At 39.8% G+C, this 11205-nt stretch overlaps 1 protein-coding gene and 1 pseudogene across 2 annotated transcripts in view; both read left to right on the top strand.

Moving 5' to 3' along the window:
• The window catches only part of LOC147799556 (uncharacterized), a 43136-nt pseudogene extending 40366 nt beyond the window's left edge, over positions 1-2770 (top strand). The window contains exon 2 of the transcript XR_015424746.1: positions 143-2770. The product of XR_015424746.1 is annotated as an uncharacterized LOC147799556 (transcript). The remainder of the gene's footprint in view (positions 1-142) is intronic.
• A 1712-nt stretch (positions 2771-4482) lies between these two features.
• The window catches only part of LOC110985841 (uncharacterized), a 184939-nt gene continuing 178216 nt past the window's right edge, over positions 4483-11205 (top strand). Inside the window, exons 1-2 of the mRNA XM_087134473.1 lie at positions 4483-4673; positions 7937-8102. Of these exons, the coding sequence (XP_086990599.1) occupies positions 7958-8102 (145 nt within the window). The 5' untranslated portion in view covers positions 4483-4673; positions 7937-7957. The remainder of the gene's footprint in view (positions 4674-7936; positions 8103-11205) is intronic.

The following is an 11205-nucleotide window of genomic DNA, read 5'->3' as shown; positions in this document are numbered from 1 at the left end:
GGACGCTTTCTTGATTTCAATATCCATCCCATTTCTGGGTACCAGAAGCAAATCTGGTTACTTTGTCGATTTCATGCCCACCCCATTTGCGGGTATCGAAAGCAACTTTGCTGCTTCTTCTTTTTGTTCTCCTAAATTCCAGATAAATGGATGGAGCTGTCCGACAGCATCAGCGACCCCAACCTGCGACACGTCGTCCTCAATGATCTTCTCCCGACGCTACTTACGTCATTAAGAGCGCCATCCACGACGAAAAAATACCGCTTCCCGGATAGGAGAAAGTGGGAGTTGTGGGCATCCTCCCAGACCGGGGTGCCAGTCTTTCCAATAGAGCCGCTTGATGATTTTGCCCTGTACATTATTTTCATTCTTCCCAAATATGCAAAAAATCTGCAGCAGACTCCGCATCAGCCGCAGTCAACTGGGTTCATAGTTTAGCTGGAGTATCATCACCTACAGATAGCCTGTTGGTCAAGATGGCACTACAAGGCTACAGGAGGTTAACAGCATCAACTCCACTGAGAAAAGAGCCTGTAACATCCGAGATAATGGCAAGCTTGTACAGAGCGTACGGGCACTCCGATGCATGGGGCTGGATGACCTACGAATACTATTCACTTGCTTTATTTGCTACGCTGGTTTCCTACTTTTCAGCAACATTAGCAATATCCGGAGGACAGGCTAATCACCTATTTAACCAAGTAAAAAACTGACCGGTACCGCCCAGGTAGTGATATCACTATTGGTAGAAGATTTAAACCATCCTGCCTGGTGATAAATGCCGAACGATACTTCCCAGCCATGGGATCTCTGGGTTCAGTTCTGCATCGAAGCGCACCCTTAAGACCTGTGAAATGATATGGAATGAACAACATGCAGTAATTGTCAATGTACAGTTCGCCGATTTCGTAATACTTTCATCATAACATATTAAAGTCAACAGTAGATACACATGTAAATGGATTAGGAATTTGCCCCTTCTTTAATGCTTTTAGCTCTAAGTCTACAATATCGAGTCGCTAATTAGCTGGTAACCGCTCACCTGAGTGGTTCCCGTCCACCTATCTCCAGTCAGTAGGTCGTATTTATAGAGCAGGTAATTACTTCCCAGCCACAGGCCTCCTTTATTGTCAACATTGATGTTGTCAACTGACGTGTGCATGTTGATTTTCTGGGAAACATTGTACAAAAGATGTCGACTTTTAAAATTTTGCTTAACCTTTCTGGGCGTGTATCATTAGTGTATGTAAGGAATTGCTGATATTGATTATAGACTGCCAGTACTATCATCGCTTTTCTGTTGATCGATTATTCAGTCCTTGTTTTTGATTCACGAGATAGAGAATTATTCACAAGACAATACATTCATTGTGTGTAAGTGTGACACTCAGCGTTCGTTTCGTTACTCGTTCCTCTTGCCCATTCGCAAAGGGGCCGTTACAAAAGTTGGGAAGTCAGGTTGGTGCAGAGGCTCTTCCCCTCCACTGCGACCCGGGTTCGAATCCCACCTAGGTCAGCATGTGGATTGGGTTTTCAGTCCCTGCCTGACTCCATGGGTTTTCCGTGGCATATTTATTGTGGATTTTCCCCCACCTCTAAAACTGAACATTTCTTCATTGTCTTCTTAATTATAACTTTGTCCTGTAATTGGCGCTAAATGCGCTGTTGAATGAACAGATAAATAAATAAAAGTTGCAAATGTATAGATACTGTTGCACCGCATAAATGATAAACATCACTTCAATGACATGTTTGTGTTTTTCAGATTTGAACTTGGCTTTCGGAGCTCCAATGAACCGCGAGTGTCCTTCGGATTTCTCTCAAAAACTAAGAGTTCAGCATCCATTAAACCCAACACGTAGATGAACCTACAGCGAACCTACAGATGAACCTACAGAATGGGGAAAAGAAACCTTAACATTAGTTAAAGATAAGCGAGAACAGACATTTATATTCCCCGCTATATACGGACTTGGTTTTAATCATTTTCTTTGCTCATTACACCAGTTTATCTTCCATCAGGTGATCGGTTGATACTATCAGCATAGGCGAACCCACTGGCTACTTGCTCGGTCTTGGAACCGTCGTAGTAAGCCACTGTTCCCGTCGGTAGGCTTAGAGCGACCTCCAGAAGCCCAAAGCGACCCAGGCGAAGATCGTTGGTGACGTAAAACGTCTAGGCACTCATAGCTTTCACATCATTGGGTCTAGGAATGATGAATGAAATGACCTGCCAAGAAGTAGCAGTCTGTAATTTCTGTTCGGTGACTCGTGCAATTCAAGACCATCAATAAATAGGGTGAAAACAAATCGGGCTTACGCAAAAATGTTGTCGTCAATAACCGTCTTCCGATGGTGCAGCGTTTCAGAATTGTGGTCATAATCAAACACTTCAATGGACTGCGTTCTTGGGGGCAGTGGCTTATGGACCACAAACAAAGTGACTATGCCTGATAGAAAGGAAAAAACTTAAATTATTTCATGTAGTTAAAACCTTTTCCCGTCAAATCAGGGACGGAAACTTCATTGTAAAAATGAAGTCTATTGAGAACCACCAGTTAGAGCTCTTTCTTAGGGTGTACCAACAGTGAAGCAGCGCATGCAAACCCGAGAGGTAAATGTTTTTATGGTTTATACGTCCGTTTGTTTATTGGTTTATTGGATGCTTTCCACCCGTTGATTGGTGGAAGAATGTACAGAGGCTGCCAGATCAGAAATTCGGTCTTCATTTACAGAATTATCAATAAATTCTTTCTGAAAAAGAGAAGTATTTATGGATCTATCTGCTTGAATCATTAAAGCCCCCTTCAGGCCTTTTTTATGAACTCATGAAGTTACAGAAATTTTTCTTCAAACTGATTAACTCCCAGATCAGTTTAACTCACTATATTTTTAATATTGTACCTGTTCTCGTTTCACTTGAAATCCAGAGAACAAAGAACAAGTTTGTTTTCCACGATCATTCGTTTTTTGTAACAATATTAATTGTCAGATGTTTTCGAGTGCTTGCTTTTATTTCTATTTCATTCTAACTGACAAAAGTAGAAACGCTCGGTAAGTGACCAAAGTTCACCGCGTCCCTGGGAATTTCAACTTAATCCTTAATTATAGAGCTGGGCTATTTTGGCTCATCTAACACCCGGGGCGGATTCCGATCCCACCAGAACTCGGCTGCGGCTCTCTCGATTTTCGTGAAACGTCGCCTGCATATAAAGAAACTCCTTATCATTAAGACTGTGACGTTTGAACTCAATCAGACGTTTGTTGTTGTTACGGTAATTTGAAGTTCAAGGCTACATGGGTGCCAGCCTGCGTGCATTGAGCACCACAGCGGAAAAGTTTACATTCAGGCTGACCTGTCTCGGAAAAATGCAGGCTGCTTAAGAACGGTATGTTCAATTTTCACCAAATTGATGTCAGAACGACTGCAAAATATTGCTTAGAAATCCCAGCTCCTTAAAAAAGGAAATGGTGGCAATACTGGTACAAATGGGGGGGGGAAGCAATTCCGGCCCCGGTTCTTTTAGGGTTAAGGTGTCGCTTGAAACGTACCAACATGTCCCAACTACGGCAATGGCCCTAACCACTGGGTCTGCCCCAATCGTACCGGTAGTTGGGACATCCCAAGTGCGCGTATGCGACGCGACAGAGCAGTCCAGGAATCTAAAGTATGGTAGACAATTAATACTTTAGAAAATAAATTCCTTAAAATTATTGCCAACTCTCCAACGTGTTTTTGAGACAGAGTTCCTGGGAAAACCTTTATCCAGAATTGATCGTGATCAGTCCTTGGAGATGTTTTGAAGCATTTTGCTCTTTCCCACTACTCCTACGGGACACCGGAAAGGGCAAATGTCTTTTACAAAATTGTCCCGGGGGGGGGGAATTTCCATCACATGCGAATTGTTTTACTGATGGGGGGGCTGCTTCCCCCCCAGCCCTGCAACTGGATTGCGTACATTTTATGGGCGGGCCCTAAAGTACATTTAGTTGAGACTTTATCGGAAAATTCATCGCCCTGCAGGCGTATTTCCCTTCGCAGCTGGATCGGTCCCAACTACAATTTGCACTTTAGTGGCCGAATTATAGTTGGGACGGCCCAATTGTAGTTGGGACCAATGCTTTAGTTGGGGTGTACGTGACAGCTGTTCTTACTGCGCACCATTGCTGCGCACTCACTCAATTGACTCCACTGTAAATGTTGAACAGCGACCTCTTGGGTCCGATCAGAACACACCTGTTGTAAAAGTGACTTCCGTGCTGTTGGTAGAATCTTAATTTCTCCCCCTGGAAAGTCCCTCCATCAAGAATTAAGTCCACTTCTTGAAAAATGTGACTCACTGAACAACAGGTACTTTGTATTTTCTTGTAAAGATTGTTGTTTAAAATTTCATATTTAGAGTCAGTATTTGTATTTGCTCGTAAAAGAGTAAAAATATTGAGAGTGTTTTTTTGTGTTGTAGGGCGTTGGAAGTCTCGACCAAAGTCCAACTCAGCAGGCGGTCATTCAAGCGCTAACACTTCAGCATGTAGGCCCAATAACTATATCTCTGTTGAGAAAATATATATGTAGGGTCCTATCCTGGTGTTTTCGTCCTCAGAAGCTGCCAAAAGACGATGATGTAGTGGAAGCATTGGCCTGCAGAAGCTGTGCAGAGGTATCCTGAGTATAGGTAGGGTGCATTTTGTTTGTGACATTTGTTTGGAGTTGCGTAAATTGTGAAGTTAACGTGCATTAAGACTAGGGCCTAGTTTCATTCATGTCATAACAGCACCGGTACAGTTGGCTATTCAAAGTATATTGACGTTTTGTGGGAATGACCATGAGTTGTGGATACTCATGTTAATATGAGATATTTATGAATACTTAGAAAGAATTTTTTCCCTGGACACCAGGTTAGCCTGTTCACCCTCAAACAGGCCATTTGGTCTCAGGTTTAGTTTGTGTTTTCATTGAGGAAAACTTGTTCATAAATTCGGCTGAGGGAAAACTGTTTACAAAGTCAACAGAAAAGTTTGCTAGATGGGAGATTCTTCCTAGTTTGTCTTTATCGAAGGAAAGGATATACTATTTAGCTTGTATCAATTCACTTGTAAAGTGCCTAGGCCCTACGTATTGATATAGACCTAAATAATAATTTTTAAAGAAACATTATCAATTTGTAGAAAAATGAATAGGCCTTAATGAGAGGCTACGGAAATACAGTTATAGGTTATGGGGCAGTGCAGACATCTGGGAGTTTCACAAAATTGTGGGTAGCAGCCATACCGCGCCGATGAAAATAACTACAACGAGTGTGCGCGTACGTCCTGATGAAAGAAAAGATTGTTTAACCTGATCCTCGGACTGGCTGGTGCATGCGTACAGTAAGTCGCCACGGTCGCTGTTTTCACCGGCGTGGTACCTACCATTTTGCGAGAATCCCGGATGTCCGCACTGCCCCATATCATGGAGGAATATTTAAAAAACACATGGTTATACTGATATTGCCATATACCAAACAGAAAAGTTGAGTCCATGTATTTGATTGTATTATTCAGAAGTATTTGCAATAGATGCAACATGTTTGTACTGCATCATTTTTCAGCACTGTAGCTGTTCTTAATGGCTTAAATTAATTGCATATATATCCAAAGACAAAAGCGAAAGCAAAGTACATGTAAATGTGCATTGCATTTGTACATGTAGGCCCTCCTTTTTCTTTTTAAAAAGAAAACAGAATAATGTACTCCAAAATTACGCTCTGGGGTTGTCACTGTAATTTTATTTTGTTTATAATTATTTGAAAAAAATTGACGTATAGATTCTTTTCTTGGTTAGGAAGGGTACCCTGGAAATGCTAATTTTTTGTTTTTGCCTAACACATTTTAAATTTAGGGAAGGGCAGTTGAACAATAGGTAGTATTCCACTAATCCATGTGCCAAGGTTTGGACCTTTTTTTAACCAGCTTTTCAAAAATCTTTGGTTTTTAGCATGAGCATAAATCCCAAGCGGATAGGGGTGTATATGCCCCCAGATTTTGACTAGGGGATGAGCTATTAAATCATTCCCCCCCCCCCCCAAACTCACACACTTTTTTGCAATGATAGAAAATTAAAGCAGATTGTGAAGTATTTTTCACACTTCCCAAGAACCAAAATGTATTCGATATCAGTCAAAAGGAGAACAATAAAAATATGCCATTCTGACGTATTTGAATGAATGTCATACACATTACAGATTTATGTCTGTACCATGAGCATTGCCCCCTAATATAATCTCATATGGTGTTATCTCCCCACAGCTTTTCAAATTTCCATGGTAGGGCAAGTCATCCTGCACAATTCCCAATCCCCAATTTCTGGCATAGATCGATGCCACTAGTTGTCAGGTGGATTTTGCACAATTTATATGGGACTGCCAAGGCTAAAAAGTGTAGGCCCTATATTGTATCATGTTTTATATATTTTTTCATTAAAAATGTTCTTTAGCCAAATATGCAAATATGCATACATGTACCTCACTGATCCTTTAAAGTCTACTGGGAAATTTGAGAAGATTTTAAGGATTTTGGCAAACCTGTAGAAACCAATTTATAAACAAAGACTTTACATTGGCCGAATGGCCCTTGAAATTTCAAGTGTAGGATGTGTGTTTAGGTTTCTGTACAGTGGAGCATTTTGGAAAAATTATCAAACAGGCTCCTAACATAAATATTGTGGGAATTGGGCTTAAACTTAAATCTCACAGTTCAAAGGGAATCACAAGCTCTTTAATGGTTATTTTTTTATAATTGTTTGATTGCATATGCCAGAAAAACTATTGACTTGCAATCCCAGCAAAGTGAAAACTCTATTGGACTTTCTGGATTTTGAACGCGGAATGAACAAGAAAATTATTTCAAAGGCAACACATGCTTGTTAATGGGAACGTTAAACTAGAAACCAGTCGACCAGTCCTGTAAGTTTTTATTCCAAGCAAATTTTCATACAGTAACAAATCCACAGTCAGATGTCGTTTGGCTTGTCCCTAGTAATATCCAGTTTCAAGCCCTTGTTATACTTGTCTGACCTCCAATCCAACATGGTACCCTCTCAGTACTGGGCTAGGGGTGCTCTGTGAGTACCACACAAGTCTATCCTATTGTGTGGGCTGGGGTGTAATTTGCATTCGGTTCACTGGTTCATTGAACAGACATATACCCACAGAGGTTACTCTATTGTTGAGAACCTGCTTCTATTGACTGCCTGTTCTGGGTTTTATGTGAATGAGCATGGAGGTTAGAGTGCTGAGCATAACTGGTTTCCTTGTGTGGGTGTGGCAGATGTAAAGCGTGTTGATGATTAAACAACAGTCACAGTTTTGAATATTTTCAACATGTTTCATTTAAAAATGTTCTGTTACAAATCTGCATCGTGTGATTAGACATTCCAAAGTGTTTACCCATTGGAATGAAGTACATGTAATTATAGCCTCATTCTCCGAGTTGGAACTCCATAACATCCATTGATAAGAAAGTAATGAATATCAGAATAAGAGAAAGAGTTTTCAAGTTTGTGAGCTATAATGTCAACCTCAGTTTCAAGCGGTTTACAATCATTGTGTCAAATTACACTATCAGTCTTCTCAAACTGAAATTTATAAAAAGCCAATGGAATTGTATTTGTAGTTGGAAGAACCGAAACCTGAAGTCTGCTTATTTAGGGCAGAGAAACTTTGAAAAATAAGTGTTTACCGCAAGTTGAAAAGTAGGTTGTCCAAGTTGGCAATTTTGAAAATACTTTTTTTTCAGAATTTACAATAGGACGTCCAAAATGGCTAAAGTAATACGAGATGTCTAAAAGATGCCCATAGAATATTTCTAGCTAAAACCTTGCTTGAGGTTTTTCTGTTGAAAATTTGTAAACCTTTTTTTTTTACCTGCAACTGATTGTAGTTTTTCTTCCATCCTGCAGTACTTACTGCTGAGTTAATCCATGATGGCTGCCAGTTATCGGAGAAGCAGAGGTGAACGGTATGCTTCAAATCTCAGCTCAACGTCAGGCATTGTAGAATACAGTTACGTCCATGACGCAAGTGGAACCGATTCCAGAAATGGTGGGGTCTACGCTGTACGCAAGCGTGAGTATGAGTTCTTTTCCCCAACAGGATGTTTTTATTGTTCCAAAGTTGACAACCATTTAGTGCATCAAAATGGATGATCTTATTGATTTTATGTCCTATAATATGCTAAAGAGGGACAGATTTCCAGGAATCATTTCATTTTAAAGTTTCAGTCAGTTTGTTGGCTTTCACAAATTTTCTGCTAGGATTGGAATGTCGGGGCCCTGATATTTTTATTAAATGGTAATTCATTTGGTCAATTTTTCTACATAAAGTGATAACCTATATTTTGTGGCCTTGAGACAAATGGTTCAGTTTAAGAAGAGTTCTTAATTATTTTTGAAAAAAACACAGAACCTTTGTTCTACAGTGGTGCATTAGTGCAACAGTAAACCTGATTAGCCATATGTCTGTTGGCATAACTCCAGCCATGCTCGTGTTTACACAGTGTCAAAAATAACCATTTGTAACCCAAGTAACATAAGCAGTGTCCATTACATTGTGCTTTAGTTTTGTCGACAGCCCTAAATCATTGTTGTCAATGAAAATGCATTCCCTGTGCATGAATCATAAATATGGAGTGTAGGTGTCTCGATTTTTAATGCCTCAAGTCCAAGATCCCAACCTTAAAAATAAAGTTTGTTTCCTTCCGGACCACTAACATCTTGGTTTGTGATTTCATCTTGCTTAGTGGGCTTGTAAAGAAGGGTATTAATTTTGGATATTTGACATTGCCTTTAAAATAAATGTTTTTTAAGAAAACCACCACTGGTAATAGACTAATTGTTACACCCGTTATCAGTCGACAGTATGTGCATAGTACGCTGCTTCTGGGTTAAATTTCAACCTAAACTGCATGGGTTAGTGTCAGGCATGCTATCGGTACCCTGCCTGAACACAAAAGGTTTTCGTTGCTGTGGAGTAAACACTGTACATGTTTGTATGCACAGGTATGCCAGGTTATTTTCTTACTGAAGACCATCCAGTCAATTGAATTGAAAAACTTTGAGGAATTTGAAAAAAAAAAATTGATTGTGGAATGTTGATAAAAATAACAATTGCCTCCAACCCCTCTTCATTTGTTTAATCAAGGCTACTTGCACTTTGAACTTGAGGTTGTTGAACATGCTTTGTACAGTGTATGCAGAGCTTACATGTAGGTCAGAAAATAAAATAGTTCTGCTTCCAGTTTTCTGACTGACCTTAATTTTTTGGCACAAGCCTGAAATTATTATCGATCGGCATTTAAAAAAGAATGAATTGAAAAAAAATGTTGATAATAAAAATTCCTGTCATCTGTCCCCCAAAAATGTCTCTCATCAACTTGTTTTTACGTCAAAGACACTTGTATTCAAATGTTTGTCTACTTTAATTCACAACTTTTGAGAAGACATTGTTTCATGAGTTTCCTTTGCATTTGGTTGTGAAGGTGATGAAAAAAATGTGCAATGATGCTCAAATGCTCAATGCTGTGCTGGTTCCTGCTGCTCCACACTACCATTGCTAAAGAAATCATGATGGCAATGTGGCAACCAGTATAGCATCCCAGCCAAATAGTGTTGTTACCGTACATTATAAATAAGTAAAACATTGATGAAGTAAGAAATTCATCAACTTCATAATTCGCTATCATTAAACTTGATTTTGTCTGTGTTATTTTCCATGCTCATGAATTGCTCATACTTGAACCAAGCGTGTTTCATCAAAATTTCTTGTTGCAACTTGATGTTCATAACCCACCCCACAGATGCATACTGCATGCATGGACATTTTTGGCCTGTTTCCAGTCGTGACTAGTGTTGTGCACAATGGTGTGCACAACCTGAATCCTCCATTATTTTAAGAATTACAGTCGGTAAATATTTTTCACAGCAATCAATGCAAGTTTATATCATTTTTGGTGGCAGTTATTTAATAGTTTATGTTGTGCAAATGGAAATGGTCAAGGGTGAAATTGGCATATAATTGAATATCCCGTTCAATCAGCACGCACAAAAAATTGCCAAAGATTCAAAATTTCTACCTTGCCACCCTATTTGAGAGGCACGTATGTGTAATTGGAAGCAGAAAATTGTTTTTGATCTGCTTATATACATGTAAGTTTAAGCATTTTTTCTTTCACTGCCTAAAATACTTGCATTCAGTGATTCCCTAAACCCTCACATAGAAAAAAGTCTGCAGTATGTATGTTGCGCAATGAAAGTCACCACATTAATGAATCAATACGTTTAAACAAGACTACATTGCTATGACACTTTAAGGCATTTGTACTTGTAGCATCATGATATCACTTTAATTACATTACAGTTTCTAACTGATAAGTAACATTAATGTACTTAATTTTTTAATCTCTATCATCGTATCTGAGATTACCAAAATAAAATCTGGTTTGTCAAATATTGGTAATAGAGATGAACGTTGGACGCACCCTCTGTCCTAAAATTAATGTAACATGTGATAACCACACACCATTGACAAAATCAACTTCATCTGTAGCTCTGAAATCCCTGAGGAGCTGTTGCATGAGACCTTGATTACAAGACCTCAGACACAATTATTGATGTACTTCCAGTTGCCTGTGTTTATCCTACCATATACAGCCCTCACCTTTCGGTACCAGATTTTTTTCTCTCGCTTGCTCCTAGCCTACATGTAACCTCTTACATCTGTTGCTGTGACTCGTAACATGGAATATGTCAACAGCTCTGCCTTCCTGGAGGATTGCATGCCTTTCATAGTTACTCTGGTTTGGTGACAGCACGTTACAGCCTCTGTATTCTGTCTTCCTCAGAGGTGGGCCATTGCTCGTTGGCTCTTATCAAAACCGTGCCTAGTCTTGAGTGCACTGAGGGGGTTCTCGGTCCTTGGCTTTGGATTTCAGACTTGTTGGTGAGGCTGGATGTCTGGGCACAGCATGGAGACTAGATCATATGAACCTGATGATTAAGGCCTGGATTACCAGTGCCTTAGTGTGGTTCTTCCAACCACCCCCAGTCCATGCACTTCTCACTTTCGTCTCAAGATCAATACATCTTTGCTGTTTTTATTTTCTCAGCTTGCCCTGCATAAAGTGATGTACATACTTATTAGTATTTCCCAGTTTGCCATGAGCAAGGGTCAA

Source organism: Acanthaster planci, linkage group LG03 (assembly GCF_054643075.1).
Source record: "Acanthaster planci isolate LZ-2023a linkage group LG03, COTS_SCS, whole genome shotgun sequence".
NCBI classification, from domain to species: Eukaryota; Metazoa; Echinodermata; class Asteroidea; order Valvatida; family Acanthasteridae; genus Acanthaster; species Acanthaster planci.
This window is presented reverse-complemented; position numbering and strand designations above follow the sequence as displayed.